This window comes from Arachis ipaensis, chromosome B07 (genome assembly GCF_000816755.2).
Source record: "Arachis ipaensis cultivar K30076 chromosome B07, Araip1.1, whole genome shotgun sequence".
In the NCBI taxonomy this organism is placed as follows: domain Eukaryota; kingdom Viridiplantae; phylum Streptophyta; class Magnoliopsida; order Fabales; family Fabaceae; genus Arachis; species Arachis ipaensis.
This window is the reverse complement of record NC_029791.2, coordinates 13481825-13502115: the sequence shown is the minus strand read 5'-3', so window position 1 is coordinate 13502115 and position 20291 is coordinate 13481825. Positions and strand designations below refer to the sequence as shown.

General features: G+C 31.8%; 2 protein-coding genes across 2 annotated transcripts; both read left to right on the top strand.

Annotated features, from left to right (window-relative positions):
- LOC107608366 lies at nt 2024-2572 on the top strand. Its single transcript, XM_016310173.2, has one exon. The coding sequence runs from the start codon at nt 2218-2220 to the stop codon at nt 2446-2448; it is 231 nt and encodes a 76-aa protein (XP_016165659.1). The 5' UTR covers nt 2024-2217; the 3' UTR covers nt 2449-2572.
- LOC107608365 lies at nt 18958-19749 on the top strand. Its single transcript, XM_016310172.2, has one exon. It carries the CDS (start codon nt 19085-19087, stop codon nt 19526-19528), a length of 444 nt encoding a protein of 147 aa, XP_016165658.1. The 5' UTR covers nt 18958-19084; the 3' UTR covers nt 19529-19749.

Sequence of the window (20291 nt, the reverse complement as noted above, 5' to 3'; positions counted from 1 at the left end):
AGAATTTAAGTTTATTTGTATGAGAATTGGATTAAAAAATACTTGAGTTTGTTTTAATATGTATAAGGAGAAATAATAATTTAGTCATTTGAATTGATGATCTTATATATCTAAAGTGAGCGTGTGGTTTTTTCTCTTGTTGCATAAGAAGTTAACAAGTTATCTCACGTGGCATAGTTATAAGTATTAAATTATTATGAAAAAATTTGTATGATTAAAACTAAAATCTTAAAAATATTTATCAAAAGAATTTGTATTTAAAAATTTATATGAAGAAATATAATTAAAATTAGTGTATTTAAAGATATTGAAAATTTTAAATTTATAAAAAAAAATTGATACACGATATTTAATTTCAATTATTAAAATAAGTCATTTAATGTAAAGTCAAGGATCAATTTAATATATTTATAATAATAACAGTGACATGTAAACGAGTAATATTGTAATACGTAGCATAAACTGATCCATAACGAAATAGTATTGTGACAAGTGACACGTTTATTTATGGGTAAAAAACAGAAATAAGTCAAAGGAGAAAATAATTTACGTGAATAAGCCAAAACGAAAACTGCTTCATGAATCCACCAACGCACATATATATGTAGTTCGAACCAGCTTGGTTCGAACTCCATTTCTACATAATTCGAACCAGCTTGGTTCGAATTATACACAAACACATGCACACACTAATTCGAACCAGCTTGGTTCGAATTACACACACAGTAATTCATGGTATAATTCGAATTATGCTGTTAAAAAATTAATAATTTATTAAAAAAATTTTATTAAAAAATTTATTAAAAAATTAATAATTTAAAAATTAAAAAAATATATATTTTATTTCATACGTTAAAAAAAAGCTAACAAAATATTTAATTATGAGACTTTTTTAAAATATTAATGAGCTATCAATTCGAATTCTATACAATATTTTTCTGTCTATTTTTAATAGTTCATGAATATTTCTTAATAAATTTTTTTAAATTATACTACAAAAAATATTTTATTCTATGCAAAACAATTTAAAAAAAATTGCTTAAAAAATGTTAGGAGTACTATAAAAATTTGTAATGTTATAATAACTTAGGTAAATACATGCATGTACTCAAATTTTAAATAAAATACTCTACATAGTCAATAATAATTTAGAAATGAAAGAAAATATTTTATTCCATACAAAATAATTAAAAAATATATTTTATTCTATACAAAATAATTTTAAAAAATGACTTAAAAAATATTATGAGTACTATAAAAATTTGTAATATTCTAATGATTTAAGTAAATATATAATAAAAATATTTTTTCTTTTATGAGTACTATCAATTAAATTGGTTACCAACGTGTTCAATCCTCTGTAACTTGAATATTTCTATAGCTTGTGATTTTTTTTTGTGTGTATATCGTACTTTTGTTAAATGTTTCTTTTATACCAATAATAAATGTATGTGAAGTCTCTTAATTAATTTATTAATATGTATCGATCAGAAATTGTCGAAAATATTGTGAATTCCAAAAAGATGTGGTGTTCTTTTTAGTCTGTTGTTTAAATTACCAAACAAAAAGTTAAGTATCATTTTCACTTTAATTTTGAAATTTAAAAACTAATTATTTAGTTCTAAAATTGAAAAATGTAATTCATTTCAGTTTGTCTACGATTCTTGGTTTATAAGATGATCAAGATTAATCTTAAAAATATGACATAACAACAACAGAGTCTATGAATCAAACGAAGTTATTATGCTCTACCACATGCAAAATATGATATGAAATTAAATAAAATAAATATAAAGAATCCTAAATAATTAAGCAACATGGGTAAAACTCAACATGTGGAACCAGCTTACCAAGACCATATGGCCAGATATACTGAAAGCAATGAAATAGGACACGTGTCATATAGCTACATGAAATAAGGACAGGTGTGCAATAAGTTCCTTCCTCCTTTGACACGTACACGGTACATCATCCAATCACATAATTTTAAAAGCACTTCTCTATGTATTACATGCATGTTTGAGTTCCCCTACTTCTAAGGAAGTCAAATTCGTTCTATATAAAGAACAGGCCCTAATAATTGGATACAATCAAGTTGCATAGCGCAATTCTTCGATTTCAATTTCACAAACCGCTTTTGGTGCTTCCCTCTTCATCTGGTTGAATACACAATTAAGTTGTTACTTTATATTAAGCTAAGTATTAGATTAGTTAGATATGGTTGGAATAGGGATTCCAATATGTGTACAATGTGGTAACACTAGCAACCCTTGCCGGTGCAAGGTGGTTGGGCCAACGGTGGGGTTCCTGGCGTTTGCTGCGGCAGCAGTAGTGGAGTGGCCGGTGGGTGCTCTGGTCTATTGTTTCCGCCACATGAAGGGCCGCAAAATCATGGCTCATCCTGCCACCGTGGTCTACCCTTCAGTCACTAATGCTATTCCAATTTAAGTTAACACTTACATTTTTTCTCTCCTTCACTTTTATGTCTCATGTATGATATGAATAAAATCATGAATTTATGTTGTTTTTCTTTTTTTGCGATAAAAACTATACGGATAGAATGTTATTTTAATTTAATTTCAGTTTGCTAATTTTATTTCCTTGGTTTAATAACCTTTTTTTTATAGTAATATATTTCCAGCAAAGAGGGGGAAAATACATGAAAATGGTGGTTCACCAGCACTACAAGTATAAAAGTATGAGTAAACAACACTTATTTTATGACATCCATCATTATATATATTATACCCCAAAACCGCACATACCAACAAACTACTAAAACTTTTGGCTTTTAAGTATGTGAAGCTTTTAGACTCAAATTATTGTTAGTTTTTTTTTTTTGGTCATGAATTGTTAGTCCTGCTTTAATACTGCACTGTTTTGCCATGGTTAATTTTAGCCAGTGCGGGTCACAATGGGTCTTCTTTAAAATGGGTCTTCTTTAAAATGGGTCTTATTCAAAAATTTCATTCGAGTCACAATGGGTCGTCTTCAAAATTTCATTTTGATCTTAGTTAAGGCATATATTATGCAGTAGTCTTCTTCTATGTTTGATTTATTTTTATTTCTTCCTTTTTTTTTATGTTGATGCACCCATAAAAGATCCATACAAGTAAATAAGTGATGAACACCTATGGAAGGATGGGCCAAAATATTGCTTTATGTTGATGGACTTCTAAAAGATTCACACAAATAAATAAGTAAATAAGTGATAATAACCTATGAATGATGTGTCAGGGATATGATTAATGTGGGGATTATATACTAATATCAATATGCTAGCCTTGCTACTTGCTAGTAGCAACTTCTTTCCATCCTCCAATATTTTTATCAATAAATTTCTCTTCTACCTATGCCAAGAGATCACTCCAAAAAAACAAAAATAAAAAAAATAAAAAATAATAATTAAAGGTGACATTATTAATTAATTTTTTGTCAAGTGTTATTAATTAATTTAAAAATGATAATATTTTTTTATTGAAAAAATAATAATGTTTATTCTATCAAAATAATTAGGACTAGACTGCAAAATGTATCAGCCAAACTCAATTTGTTTTATAACTTTTAATACATGTTCAAAAGTTTTTCAAAAAAAATAAAATGTTAAAAAAACTCGAAAGAGAAAGGAAAAAAAAGAAAACTGTTACGATGGATAATCGGAGATTAATGGGTTAGACTCGTTGGGCTGGTCCGATCGTCTGAGGGTAGAAGCCTCCGAACAGATTTGCGTTTGGGAGCCTCCGTCCAACTTGTATGTGTGAGAAAATGAGGGATGGTACCTGCAAAGACACTCCAATGCTTAAGTCAGTAAGGGTCTAAGCAAGTTTAGAGAGTATTAGAACTTAGGGATACCTGACGGGTGTCAGTATATTTATAGTGGTGAACTAATAATTACCGTTGGAATACTTCCATCTTTTAAGGAGGATAATCATCCCTTTATCTTAGAGAAGTTAAGATATAACTTCTAGAAGTGGGTTGAGAGATTTTAGGGGCAGTTACTTATTTCAATAAGTGCTATCTGCTAGCTATCAGTCAATCCCGACTTCTTTAGAGCAAGTCGTCGTTAGAACCGACTTCTTGAGAGAATGTCGGTGTAGAGTGAGGGCTAATCTTTGGATTGGGCCTTTTATTTAGTCATGGGTCTTAGTGTTGGGTTAGGGTATGAACAAAAACTATGTAGAACTCTGGAGAGGATGAAGTCGCATTAAATTTTCAATTTGCATTGTTCCTCATTCTTGTTCCATTCATTGCATTTTGTAAAACGAAAGCTACCTCATTTCTGATCTCTCCTCACTTTTCTCGAATAGAGGATATTTATGTGTTCATTATTTAGAATATTTTTTGCAAAAAAATATTTTTTTGATGATATGAGAGGCCATAGGCCCAAAGAAAGAAAAAAAAAGCACACTAACACCTGGAGATACATGGAAGCATTACCCCTCTCTCATCTTCATGCACAAAGTCGTTCACTTCTTGCGGCGGAGCATCCCAAAAAATAAGACCAGGATCAATTTCAGTGCCGATTCTCGCCAATCTGTCCGCCACTCTATTACCTTCTCTAAGTATGTGACTGAAGCAAATTTTTCAATTCTTCTTCTTCCAATTTGCAATTAAACGCACCAAAGGATTGGGATGATTATGGAATTTTTGTCGATTATTGATAAGGGCTGTAACAGCAACGGCATCGCTATATATAATGATTTTCCTCATTTCCATAGTCCAAGCAAGGTTGAGGCCGTCATGGATTCCCCAAAGCTCAACATTGAAAGCCGAGCAGAGGCCAATGCTGCGAGAGAACCCACCCAGCCACCTTTCCGGATGGTCTCGAATTGCACCGCCACAGGATGCCGGGCTGGGATTCCCTTTTGCAATTCCGTCCGTGTTGAGAGCCACCCAGCTTTCCAGAGGTGGTTTCCAGGATACATAAATCTCAGTTCTTCTCTCCTGTTCAGTCAGGTGCTCATCTTTCTTAAAAGCTTCACTATTTTGTTGTATTTGTAGGATAATTTCATTGGTAGCTTCTTTAGGTCTCTAGTAGTTTTGATTGTGTACTTTCTGATTCCTCCAAAACCAAACCCTCCAACATGTTGTCATGAAAGTGTCCCTCCAGCTGTAGTAGTTTTTTTTTCTAGTTCTTGATTTAGATTCTGCTCCACCCAATCTGATAGTTGATGGCCAAAAAAACTTCCAATAGCTTCTGGTTTAATTAACTGGGTCCAAATTCTAGAGACCTTAGGGCAGTCCCTTAAGACATGAAGGATGTTTTCTTCCTTATCTGGGCAATGGTAGCAACAACCATTCCCACCACAAATTTTCTTCATCCTTTCTTTTGTAGGGATTCTTTGATGCATAGTTAACCACATGAAAATTTTATTTTTTTGAGGGCCCTTCCACTTCCAAATTCTGTCCCAAATAGAGCTTTTAGGTTCTGTCCATCCAGCTAGCCATTTGTAGGTACTTGTCACAGAGAAGTCTCCATCCGGAGAGTGCATCCAACCTATGGTATCTTGCTCCTGTTCTAAGTTTGGTGGAGGGATTGCTCTTATTTTATCAATTATCTGATTCGGTAAAGCTTGTTTGAGCTTACTCAGATCCCATTCTCCTTCATTGTCTGTCCACTCCCAAACTAAGCTATTCTCATCAAATGTTGAGTTCTGGTTGTAGTTGATCAAGCATTCGCTTTTGTCCAACCAATAATCTGTCCATAATTTTGTTGCAAGCCTATTCCCTAAATAGTGAATGGTATTTTCGTGAAAAGTTGTCCATAATTTGGTCATTTCTCTCCAAAGAGCTGAATCTGAATTTTTAGACTGAATGATGTCATCCATTCCTTGATCTCTCTCAGTCTAATAAAAATTAAAAAGTTTTAGTACCTGAAAATTAGTTATTATATTTTTATATACAAATATATATTATTTAATTATTTTTAATATATGAACTAAACTCTAAATTTAAAAGTACACATACACAATAGTATCTAATAAACAAACTTCCAAAATGAAGTTGCTAACAACTAATCATATTTCTTTTGAGTTTAGAGGGCCACAAAAGGAAAAAAGGAACGAACGATTAGATTAGCCATTTGTGTATCTTTACAAGTAATCAAGCAATGCGTTTTAGAAGTACAACATAGATGATGGTAGCCAATGCAACTCATCAAAAGGTCCCAACTCTCAGTAACAGACAGTAGTTTAGAGTTTCAAGTTTTAAGTACAAAGAAAATCATATTAAGAATTATGTCCCATATTATTTTTAAGGATAAAATATATTTTATATTCTGAAAATTAAAAAAAATAAAAACGGTTTAACGTTTAATTTAATTTAATTTCTAATATTTAAAATAAATTTTAATTTTACTTTTTATTACATTTTTTAAAAATCAAAGAAAATCCATAAATATTTTTTTTTCTTTCAAAATTATCCTATGTCTATTTTAATGACTGTCTACCATCTATTCTTAATGAGAAAGTTTAGTGGGTCATCTTTTTTATTAAAATTTAGTTGGTACTTAACCAGTAAAAAAAAATAAATAATTTTATACTATTAGATATAATCTCATATCATTAAAAATACTAATAATAACTAATTGATGACTACAAATTATAAAATTTACCATTGGGAATATGGATGGTTTATGGTTATGTGGTCTTTGCTTGGAAGCTTCCCTAATTTTCATCCTTTTCATCCAAAGGAAGCAACATCAGCCAATTAAAAGTTGAATTAGAAAAGAAATTTGTGGGAAAGGAAGAACTTTTTCTTTTCTTGATTATTAAAACAAAAAGGACAAATTAAGTATTTTTTTTTTACTGTTGAAAAAGAGAAGTCATTAACAACCAGTACATATGACTAGTGTAGTGACAAAGTGACAATACTATAAAGTGGGGCCCATAATCCAAACGGATATAAAGCGACGACCCAAGTCTATTGGTCTAAGTCAAGTTAACCCTTGAAAGAAGCAAAGCCCATTTATCCTGCAATTGGATGATGCCAAAGAAGAAATGAATTTAACTTCCACTAGCCCTATCTCAAATAAATAAATAAACAAATAATAAACAAATCTAACAAACCTTAATTTATAAGATAGTATTTGGTAAAGAGACAAAGACGTAAAGACTGAGATTGAGAGATAAAGACTAAGAGACAGAGATTGAAATAAATCTCAATATTTTGTTTGGTGCAAAATGGGAGACAAAAATTGAAATAAGAATGAAATTCTAATTTAATTTGCACAAAGGATAAAATTAGAATTAATTAATTAAAATGAGGGTATTTTAGGTATAAAATGTTATTAAAGTTTCAGTCTCTATCTCTAAAATTTTTAGTCCCATGTGTCTCCACTTTTTGGAAATACTGAAATACTGAAATTTTGAAGATAGAGACAGAAATTTTAGTACCAATCTCTAAACTAAAACTAACAAACATGATACTAAATCTGAGTCTCTCCGTCTTTGTCTCAATATTTTAAAACAAACGCTACCTAAGACTCCATTTGAGGAGGATACTGAGATTAAAATTAAAATATAAAGATTAAATTAAATTATGTCTTAATATTATATTTATTTTAAGATAAATATAAAAATTAAAATATAAATTTAAAATTAAAAAAATTAAATAAAAATATTTAAAAAAATATAATTAAAATTTTAATCTTAAGATAAGACTTGTAGACTTGGAGAGTTGGAGTACAATCAGTGGTCTATTGCGAATGAACTCAATTAATTAATTTTATACTCAGTTTATTTATACTTAAATTTCTTTTGATAAATATATTTAAAGTATGTTTTGAATTTTTCTACTCTTACACTAATTTGTTTCTGATTTAGTATATTTTGTTAATCGGATGTTCTTCTCACCTTCTCCAACAAATTTGAATAATCTAAAGTTAAATTTCACTAGTTTTTTTAACTATTATTCCAATTTTTTTCAAATTAAAAGATATACTATATATGCGAGGCGTGAGCATAATCTTAATTCCTTTTCGGTAAAATAAAAAAGCTTTATAGAGACAGGAGACTAACGTGTTGTTTAAGGACTTATTGAAAGAAAAATAAATGGTACAATAGCAATATTCGAACCAAATGTGTGTGAATGACAAATTCTTTACCGTGTTATATATGTTCATTTGGTTTTATCCCAAATATACTGTTTAGCATCAGCACTCCTAAAATTACACTACATGAAAAATATTTTCATCATTATATTTCTAGTTTGGTTAAACAACTGGTCAATATCAATATAATGAGGCACGTAGTTCCCGTCAATAATATTAGAATTGAGTGAGCTTAACTCATCTCAAAAATTAAGTTAGGTAATCGAATAAAAGGTTAAGTGCTTTTTTTTGTCTTTAATATCTTAGGTCAAAATAAAAATTATTTTTGATTTTTTTTTATTAAAATCATTCTTAATATTACAAAACATTATAAAATTATCTTTTTTAACATAATAATTTTTAAAATGACATAAAGACCTTTTTTTTATTATCACTACCCACCCCACTCAAGATAGAAAAACTAAAATAAAGAAAATGAACAAAAGAGGGAGAAGAAAGAAAAGGAAAGGAAGAAGAGGGAGGTGACGGCAGAGAAGAGGGCAGCCGCTGCCGTCGCGTTGTGGCTGTAGGACTTGTCGCGATGGGTTTGTCGTTCTTCATTTCTCTCTTTCTCTGCTAGGGTTTGTCGCGCCGCCGTCGCTGGTGTTCCCCATCGTTGCTGTCGCCGGGGTTCAACCGCTCCGTCGCTGCTAGGCTAACCCTCTGCTGCTCCTCTCATCTTCTCTATGCATTTGCGAGCTTTCTCTTCACCGTTGCGGGACTCGGACTCTGGTTCCTCTCTCGTCACGCTATGCTCTGCTGCGCCGCCATCGCTAGAGTTTCAACCGCTCCATCGTCACTAGGCAAGGATTTCGTTGCTTCTCCATCATTGCTGTACACCTGCACTGTCTCTACTGTTGCTGGGCATGAGTTTCGTTCTTCCTTTTTTTATTTTATGTTTTTTTTTTATTTTTGAAGAACATAAACATCATTTCTCTCTTTCTAATTTTTTTAATTTCTATTGTTGCTGATTTTGGATCTGAAATTGCGGTTGATGATTGCTTAATTGTTGTTTAATTTAAAATTTCTGTTAGATTTATTTTATGGTTGTTGCTGTTGCTGAATTGTTGTACAAAAAAAAGGATTTAAGTGGAAAGAAAAGAGTTGGGGGTAGTGGGTGGGTGGTAGTGATTTAGGATGATGAACTGATAATAGAAAGAAAGGTGTGATGGTTATGGTGCCAGTAGTGATGGTTATGATGGTTATGATAGCAGTGGTGATGGTGATAAGAAAAAGGAGAGGGAGAGATGCGTAGGGATGGTGATGATGATGTAGAGGTTAGTGGTGAGAGTGGGGAGGGTTTTATAATTTTTGTTTAAGGGTAAAATTGTTCGAAAAATATCATTTTTAGACAAAAGGATGATTTTATAATGTTTTCTAACGTTGAGGATGATTTTAATAAGAAAAGAAGGTCGGAGACGATTTAATTTTGAACCAAAACGTTAAGGACGAAAAAAGTACTTAACCCTAGAATAAACTACTAAAAATACATACAAATAATTTTATTATTTATAAAAATACACTCGAATTTTATTATCAACAAAAATATTTTTAAATAATTTAAAAACGTGTCATATTTGATGATTTTTATAATAATATTTAGATAAATATTTAAAAAAATACACACAAGAAAACTGGATAAAAATTAATCTCTATATTTTTTTTATTTTTTAAAAGTATTATTGGTTGTTGACAAAAAAATAATAAAAAAATATATACTTAGCAAAAAATTACCAAATTTTAAGGATAAAAATATCTCATTTTTTTAATTATGCTTGTAAAAAATCATATTAAAATTCAATTTCTAAAATATTTTTTAAGAATATATATTTAATGTTAGGCATTTTTATCACATTTTTAAATTATTTGAGGACATTTTTATTTATAACAAAATTCGAGTATATTTTTGTCAATGATAAAATTATTATAGGGGTGGATCTCCAGTACTTCAGAATGACAATGATATAATACAATGTATACTTATTCCAGTCACTCTTTACAACCATTTTAACGAGTGAGATTAACGGGTCTGAGCAAAACTTAGTATTATAACATTAAGTCCCTTTTTCACTATGAGAAATTCCTGTGAATCATGTCCATGCCATTTTCTGATGAGTAGGATCCTCTGCAGAGGTAGAGGCAAACTCAGAGCATACTTTATGGCACTGGATTGAGGAAGAAGGAAATAACACTAGCTAAGCTTTCAGAGAGAGAAGAAAAATTTAGAACATTTTGTGAGATAGGAAAAGTGGATATATTACAATGTTCATTGAGATCTGATTACAACTGAGGTGAGCTCCTCCTTTTATAGAGGTTTCTAGATAGCAACAATATCTTACAGAATCTAAACAAACCTATCATACAATGCCAACTGGAGGATAAGGATAAGCCTTATCTCTTTCTGGCTTTTCTTAGACATGTGACAGAGGTCACTTTATTTTAGTACACTCAATAATTATACATAGTGGGGACATTGTCTTAATAAAGGGACGGCTTGAAATAGTCTTCTGGAAGGGTCTCATCACCATCTGAGAAGGATGATGTCTCATCAGAGGCCAAATTGATAACTCTAAGATCCATATCGGGGTCTTGTAGATAGGTAAACTGGTCTTCAGTGTTTCCTTCATTAGGATCTTAGGCATCTTGCAGATACGGGTCATATGGGTCTGAGTATGGGCCTTCAGCGTCATTGGGTATCCCTGCATCAATTCTAGTTGGGTTTGGTGGTTAGGCATATACTCTTCCATTTAGATCTTCAGAATTCATATCTTCCTCAGGATTTCTGTTTAGGTGTATATCTAGACGTGCTAGGCTGGTCCCTTGGAGTATAAAAAGAGTATTGTCCAAATTGATTAATTATTCCTGAAGTTATGAATCTGGACTGGAACTCTTGAAGAGTTATTGGCGGAACATCTGTTTGAAATGGGAGTCCTTCAACTGCATCTCTTTCTCTATATAGTCCAGGTTGCCAAAGTTGACAAAGGTATTTGGCCAAGGCATTTAAATCTGTCTTTTCATTCGTGGACCATATGGTAGAGTATCCAATAATATCGACCATGTTCATGGTGTGTGGGTCTCCTCTAGTAAATAATTCCTTTGTAAGGTGACAAAATAACAGAATTTCCGTTTTGCCTGAGAAGGTTTATCCCACAGTTGATGCCGGTCGAGCATGTTATACAACATTCCTCTCCATGCATCAAGTGGGGCATACATGGAGAATAACCTGACTAGATGGGATTGTGCTTGAGTGCGATTACACATTCGGTATACAGAGAAGATTGGCACTACGATGGCACATGTATATATGAAAGACAGAGCCCAAATATACCACATCATTTCCTTTGGTATAGGTCCTTGAAGTATTGGTATAGTGCAGAAAGGGGTATCTATCTTGAAGTACCTTGAGTTCGGATGGATTTGGGTTATGATAAGGAGCTGGTGTAGCCAATAGAACAAGGTTTGTCTGGCTCTATGAAGCACAGACACTTTGTTTAATTGTCGTGTTGGCGTGTCGGACATATTTCGGACACGATGCACGGAGACACTCGTTCGACACGCGTGTCTCCCATGTCCAAACGTGTCCTGTCCAAAAAAACAAAAAAAAAAAACTAGCCGGACACGGCTCGGACACGACCGGACACGGCCCAATAACATTTTAGAAAGCTATCCTCATCAGATTCACCCTTCACTTTAACAAAAGTTAAAAACTTAACCTTTCACCTCCACCCCCAAACCCGTCTCTGACTCCGTGCCTCCTCACCCACTCACCCTCTCCTCACCTTCCATTTATTTTTTGGACTCCTTGTGTTGTTCATACTCTCAACCTTATTTTAAAGGACATTTGTATAGCTAAGAATACAGAGAAGAATAATTTTGTTTATCAAGAATGCTCATGGATTACTCAAATTGATGAAGATGCTTCTTTTATAAAAAAATTCATTGTTTATGATCATATGAGATTATTTATTTTCAATGAATTTAATACATTGAAGTTGCTTAATGTTGCTCCTACTCGATTTACTTCTACTATTGTCATGCTCAAAAGATTTTAGTTGTTAAAGCAAGGCCTCAAAGAGATGGTTATAAGTGAGAAGTGGTCTTCATACAAGGAAGATAATATTGGCAAAGTTGAGTTTGTTACAGAAAATATTTTGAGTGAAAATTGGTGGCAAAAAATTGATTATATTCTTGCTTTCACAAATCCTATTTATGATGTTTTAAGAAGTACAGACACAGATGCACCTACTCTTCATTTGGTCCATGAGATGTGGGATTCAATGATCAAGAAAGTAAAAAGTGCTATATATCTCTATGAAAGAAAAGATGAAGAAGAGTCATCGTCCTTCTACAATGTTGTGCACTCAATATTAGTTCAAAGATGGACAAAAAGTAGCACACCTCTTCATTGTTTAGCACATTCATTGAATCCAAGGTAACTTTTTACATTTATTATTTATAACTTTTATTTATAAGAGAAGATAATTGAATCATTATTAATTTATGCTTAAACACTAATTATATAGGTATTATAGCCACCAATGATTGAGAGAAGATCCTACACGAGTTTCTCCTCATCAAGATATTGAGATCACTAATGAGAGAGTTAAATGCTTGAAGAGGTATTTTCCTAATGAAGAAGAGAGGAGAAAGGTAAACATTGAATTTGCAAGCTTTTTTTATGGTAGAGGTGTCTTTGATGATTATGACTCTTTGAATGATAGAGGCATAGTTGATGCAAAGTCTTGGTGGCTAATTCATGGTGGCAAAGCAAAATTTCTTCAACCAATTGCTCTTAGGCTACTAGGGCAACCATCTTTATCTTCTTGTTGTGAAAGGAATTGGAGCACATATTCTTTTATCCATTCCCTAAAAAGAAACAAGTTGAAGCCTAAACGTGCAGAAAATTTAGTATTTGTCCACACTAATCTTCGTCTTCTTTCAAGAAAAACTCCACATACAATTAAAGAGAACTGAGGTGAAAATTGAATTTTTCTATCTCTCGTTTGACAGCGAGAATCTCTTTGTAAGTGGCATGGTAATGTTTTTCAGATTCTTTGAATTGTCCACTAGCATGCGCACAGTAGTGTCTTGTCCCATCAATTTATCAAGTAGCACAGCTCCCCAGAATTCATCACTAACATCTGTCTGTAGTATTCTTTTTTCTGTGCTGAGAATCTTTAAAGGAGGGGGTTCAGGGGTTTGACAGTTGTGGTTTGCTCAAGTTCCCATGGTGGGGCTTCTTTTTTAGGAGTTTTGACAGCTGGCTGGTGTGTCTGGTCATATCTGGGATAAAGTCTCTGATATAGTTTACAATTTTCAAGAATTGTTGGACTTGTTTGACCGTCATGTTTTCATCAGGGAAGTGGATTAATTCTTTGGCAATATGATCTCCTGGTTGAAAGAATCCATCTTCGAAGACCATCTCGAGGAATTCAATTTTTGTTTTAGCGAGAGAGCTCTTTTTTTATGATTGTATGATTCCCTATTTTTTGACAATTTGAGTGAATTGGGACAGGAGTGCCTTATAGGCTTCACTCTCTTTTGAGAACAGTAAGATATAATCTATGTAAATAAGTGTGGAGTGTAGTATGGGCTTAAAGATTTTGGTCATGGCCTTTTGAAAAAAGGGATGGGGCTACTTTGAGTCCAAATGGCATTACTGTCCATTGATATTGGGCTTCAGGGATGCAAACTGCTGTTTTGTATTTATCTTCAGGATGGAGCTCAATTTGCCAAAAGTCAACCTTTAAATCAAACTTGCTGAATATTTTTGCTCCACTTAACCTCTGTATAATAACTGAGATCCTTGGTAGAGGAAACTTATCATCTTGCAAAAAGACATTAAGTGACTTATAATCAATAACAAGTCTCTTTTTTCCTCTATTTTGCTCAGTCCTTTTTTCAACGTAAAAGGCCTGACATGCCCAGTTAGAGTTGGTTGGTTTAATGAGTCTTTGCACAAGAAGGGCTGCACATTCAGCTCTTGCCAACTTGAGATCTTCAGGATTCATTCTTGAGTGTGTGGCCTTTGTTGGGTTGATATCCTCATTCTTTTTAAAAGGGAGACGAACATAAAATTCTGGATTCTTCCACAAAGGTGCAGGATGGTTGAATTGATCATGGCTGTCACAACAGGCACTAAGGAGTTGTTGCTGGACCTCCTTATATTCTTTTGGGACTTCTTGGTTTTCAAGGATGCTTTGTATCCCTATAAAAGGCAAAAGCTGCAATTTGTAACTTAGGCCAGTGGGTTTGATATGTAGTCCATGGATTTGGAAGAAAGCATCAAACCCGAACAGAACATCTTTGTCTGGGAGATAACTTCCCAGTACCCTGAGCCAAGTGGTCTGGCCTGCAAATATCTCCAATCCAATAGGTTTTTTAGAAATGAGATTGATGGTGAAGACTTCACTGTTAGCTGCTGCGAACCTCTTGAAAAAAGGTACCTACATTTCTTTTGGTAAGACATGTGGTTTTAGGATATATAGTGGTACAAGATCCAGTATTCATTAGTGCAACAACCTTTATTGGTTTGTCATAGACGAATGTCTTGACTTTTAAATTGAAGTGATGACAAGGAGTACCATCAATCTGTTTTATTCCTAAGAATCCAAGGTATCCAAGTTCTTCTTTTGGGATGCTTGATCCTTTATGTATTCTTGTGGTGATACACGCAATAGAGGATATGGAAAAGATTGAGCTTTTTGGTGGGAGGTCTTCTTTTGAACTACTTTCTCCTGAATAAGAGTCTTGAAAAACATATTGGGTTTCATCATTTTTTCTTTCTTACTCTTCAAGTACTGAGTCAAGATCTTCTTCATCTTCGATGGAAGCTGCATCCGTTAAAGACTAAAGCATTTTTATCTCCTTCTTTATCTTATGAGGACATGATTTAGTAAAGTGGCCTTGTTTTTCACAAATGAAGCATCTGTTTGACTTAGTATGGAGTTTTCTTCTTTTGAAATAGCGGTATTTTTGCTTCCTTCTTCCCCTTCTGAATACCTTTTGATGGAAAGTTTTGGCTAGTAGTTACCAATGCGTCTTTTTCTTTGGTTTGCATTCACACATACTTGGCTCTTTGCATTTGATCGTTAAGTAAGATTTATTGCATGCTCCTTTGAGTTTGTTTGAATTTTTGTTGAGCTGTTTGAACATTTGTTGTTGTTCACACAATTTGTCCAAAGCAACTAGAGCCAATTAATATATTTCTCCAATAATAATGGTAGTCACTTTTTTACAGAGAGTCATCATTATGTATTGTAATTCTAACTGAAATTCATCTGATAAAGATTCTATAAAATTTGTTTAAGTGGCGGATTATTATTTTCTCTAAGAGAATAATATTTTGCGGCCGTCTTCCAGTAAGGCCTCTCCAAATCCTTTCATATACTTGCTTTACTGAATAACACTCTATAGACATTCATCAAGTTATGATACAATTATTGAATATAACTTATAATAAAACTATTTTAATTAGATTCCCAGAACTTAAAAATGAAAATCTGACCATATATTAAATTTCAGAGTTAAATTATCCATACTCAATAGTCAGTACTACAAATCTATAATTGAATATGAAACTTTATTAGTTTAAAATTCAAACCAAATAAAATAGCTAAGAATCCTGAAATATTATCCTATTTGACTAAGCTTTTGATTTTATTTTCCTTGGCATAGTCATGAAAAGAGACTTTCAACTTCACTAATTGGGAAATGGGAATGGTCCACTCTAAAACATTGAAAATACAAGATCCGTAACAAACTCCTAAACCACATGTGTATAATACAAGTCTTTTTCTAAATGTTATTTTCACATAAAAAAAAATAATAGTATAGATTTCTAGATACTACAACTAATTTTGATGTCCTTTATTATTTAATTAGATATTTAGATTTATGTGAAAGATAACGAATGAATTAGAATAAGAGACTGGTAAGTCGTCATAAACTTCACATATTCTCTATTATTTTTTGGTAATTTTTCCAATATTCTCTAAAAATCATAAGTTAAATTATTCCTTATTATATATTATGACATGATAGATCTAATTGTGTACATATTTAACACATAAAATAACTTTTATCACGTAATTTATTTGAATTCGAATTATTGTGTTTGAATTAAACACTAGTCTATTATCTTATCAAGTCATTTTAGTCTTTTTCTCTTGTAATAGTATAAAATTGGAAAACTCTGTGTGTAATTTTAAAGAATATTTAATGAGTGCTTCAAAAAGCTTTTTTTTCTTTCTTCTAAACTTTAACTAAGAGTTTTACCCTTATCTATATTATATGTAAATTATAATTTATTAATGATAAAGGATAAATGTGTAATTTTATTAATGTTTGCCATATTTCTCTCTATTTTCATCTTATCTTTGGGGTGAAAATATTCTAATGGGCCCTACACTTTTTTTTTCTTTTCACTCCATTTTTTTTTCATCCAAATAACAAAAAATTCACCTTTTTTATCCATTTTCTCTCTTCCTATTTTCTTTCCCTTCAAATTTCCCCAATCCAAACAATGTGTAAAGGATTGGGCAGAAATTTTAATCAAATTCAAATTGGAATTATTGTTGCTGTACATTTTGATATTACTTTAACACAGTGTTTGGTTCAAGGGAATATGGGGGGAGGGAAGAAAATATATGGAAAGAAAATAGGTAGAAAATCAAATTTTTCATTGTTTGGTTTATCGAAAAAAATGAAGAGAAAAAGAAAAAAGTAGGATAGGGTCATCAAAAACTTTTCTCCTCAACTGTAAGAAAAAAACAGCAAAGGAGGAGGAAATAATGATGTAATTATAGATTTGTCCTCTCTTTAATAAAAAAATCAAAATTTTTCATTTCACTTCCTTTCAAATTTGAAAATCATCTCTTGTATTTTTTCTAGTTTTACAGTCCCATCAAATTTTATCTTTTTCCTTATAATTAAAGAGATTAATGGTGTAACTTATGAATAATTTTCATTAGTCTTTTATAAAATTATTTATTTGTATATATTTAAAAAATAATGATAATTTTTTATTTACCATATATAAAAGATAATATACATTAAAATTCTGAAATACAATTGGAATCACTTTTTTTTGTTAAAAAATAATTTAAATACATTAATAAATTATAATTTACATATAATATAAATAAGGATATTAATGTAATTTTATACTATTATGATTTTCTTTCTTCTCACTTTTCTTTCCATCCAAACAAAAAAAAATTTTCTCTCTATTTTTTTTTTCATCTATTTTCTCTTAATCCAAACAACATACAAATAGCTCAAATTTTCTTTCTATTTTCTTTCCTCTCATTTTTTTCCTCTTATTTTCTTTTCTTCCATTTTCCTTCCTATATTCAAACAAAACCTTAGTATAAAATGGATCTATCGAATAAAATACTCATATACAAATAAAATATTTTCATAAATTGCGAAAAATAAACTTCTGAGACATTCACCTTATTGCAACTTTTTGCCACGTATCAAGACTTCAGATTTTTTTGCAGATTATAACAAATTTTTATTTCTACTAAATAAACAGCGATGTGAATAATATCAACAAAAGATTGTACTTCTATGTCCAATAACTATGAAAAATATCTCAACCTAATTTCACTTTCACATTTCACTTTTTTCATTACCTATTTTCACACACACTAAACCTTAAACCCTATTTTCACCCTAGCCTTCCACCGCCGCCTCTTCTGTAATGCCGTCCATCGTCGCCACCGTCGCCACTTCGCCCAGAATGAAGATGCTGTTTTGTCACTGCTCTATGCCGCACCGCTGCCTCTCCTTCACGCCACACTGTCGCATCTCCATCTCTCCTGAAGCCCGCAAAATGACATCGCTGCCTCTGCCCCTGCTCCCCACAGTGGCATCGTGCCTCTGTTCCCAACAGCCGCACATTCCTGACGAGTAAGAAGGCCGCTCATCACCCCACTGTGCCGCACACAGCCGCATCACCCTACTGTTCTCCTGTGGCGCGCATTCCTGGCGAGGAAGAAGGTCCCCTGTTGTATTGCTTCACCATGACGACGTCTCTACTTCATCCTCGTCTTCGTTTACCCAAATGGTATGGCGTAAATAAACATCTATATCTTAATGAAAAGAACCATTCATATACATAGTAAAATGAACATTCTGCAGAACATGTACTTGCAGAATTAAGCAAATCAAGTAAAATACCAATGGTATATCCAAATAAACATCAACTTTAGAATGAAAAGAACTATTTGCATACATAGTAAAATGAACATTCGACTTAATTGATAAGAAACAAGTAATGAGAAAACAGCTGCGGGGGCACCGAGATCGCAATACGACAGCGACGGCAGTAACAAATGATTGTGAGAGAGCGGTTGCAACAAAAATAAAAAAAAAATTTCAAAATTCTGATTAAATCTAATTAATTTAAAATTTAATTTTTAAAATTAACTTTTTTTAACCTTTTATTTATATTATAAAAAAAATTATTCCCCTATGCTTTTTCAAAAATTTTATGCCACCATAAATTTAATTTAGATGTTTTAAGTTCAAGTTTTAAAAATAAAAAATATTTTTTATAAATTATATATAATAAATAGTATTTTAAGAATGAAAGTGTTCATTAACTTTTTTTAATTTTTATATTTTCATTATATTTTTAGTATAATTAACAATGCTTAATAATATTTATTTTAGTATGAATATTTTTGCCCCAATTTTTAAAATTTTCTGGGTTCGTCAACTGAGATCACCCAATACATCCATATATTTGAATTATTTTACTTTCATATTAAAATTAATTTTCATATCATAGTATCCGATAAAAGATCATTTACCCTTGAGTAATAATAACCAAGTAAAATTACATTGTTCTTTTTTATACGACTAAAGTGCTTTATGGCCCTGTCCCTTAAGGCACATATAAAGTTAGTTACAAAGTATTTTTTTATATGCCATTGTTGTTCCTTAAACCTGCCTAAGTTAACTTGAATTCTAATCATAACCATAAACATGGCAAGGCCTCTTCTTCTTGCCTCTTCTATGCCCAAAACAACACCCTTCCTTGTTCTGCTTTCAATCTTTTCTATATTCTCTGTTATAACTTTTCTATGTGGCACTAGAAAGATGAAGAAGTTCAAGGCAAGAGCATTGGAATCAGCCAGCTCAAAGAAGAACAAGCTTGTTACAAAGATAAATAGCAATCTCAGCAATAGAGCAGTTTCTTCCATGGCCAAGATGCTTTCATGGAGGAAAGTGCAAGCGACGGAAGAAGAAGAAGAAGAACAAGAAGAGATTTTTTACAGTAGTGATGATCATGATCAGCACCAAAAAGATGATGAAGCTATTTGGAAGAAGAACATCTTGATGGGAGAACGGTGTCGTCCCGTCGATTTTTCCGGCAAGATTATCTACGATGCACACGGAAACTTGGTCCGTGATTTGTCTCGCGACTAATATTATATTAGTCGTGAGACAAATCAAAATCGGTAACATCTTAAGAAAATTGTGATGACACTAGTTCAGAACTCTGACCAAATTTTGCTATGTAAGATAAATAATAATCTTAGCAACTTTTTTGATCTCATATTTGGAAATGGAATGAAGGACTTTTCTGTTGATTTTGCATTGGGTTGTGGACTTTAATTTACATATAATTTAGCACTTAAATTTTTTCATGTTTGGGTTAAGGAAGACTTATCATTAATTATTGCTGATAGATTTACTTAATTCCTATGTTTCCAAAATCTTGAACTTCTAAATTAAGAAGGGGATTGTATTGTGTGCGAGTAAACTATGAAGGTGAAAAACTTCTGTTTTTTTTTTCCCTTTGATTTTCATTGTCTCACTATGTTGATGGTTGGATAATTTCTTCAAATTATTGATTCTGTAGCCATTGTTGAGGGTCTTTTGTGATCCTTGGTGAGGTCGATAGGGTGGTTTGCTGTCTTCGAATTTGGTCTCTTAGTGTGCTCTTTCTGAAAGTTTTAGTAAATAAATACTTTTATAAAGATATTTACTGATGAAATTAATTTTCATATAGGTTGTGTATACATATCTAATTAGAATTTTATTTTGATGTTTTACATAGTTATTAGATTATAGTTAATTTTTAAATAGTGAATTTAAAAATTAATTATTTTTATTAAAAGATATTATATGCACATTAAAAATTAACTACCAAATCAGTTATCATATATTTATATATATATTTATTATC

Coding starts and splice junctions, on each gene's coding strand:
- LOC107608366 (XM_016310173.2), top strand. CDS start 2,218: ATGGTTGGAATAGGGATTCCAATATGTGTACAATGTGGTAACACTAGC.
- LOC107608365 (XM_016310172.2), top strand. CDS start 19,085: ATGGCAAGGCCTCTTCTTCTTGCCTCTTCTATGCCCAAAACAACACCC.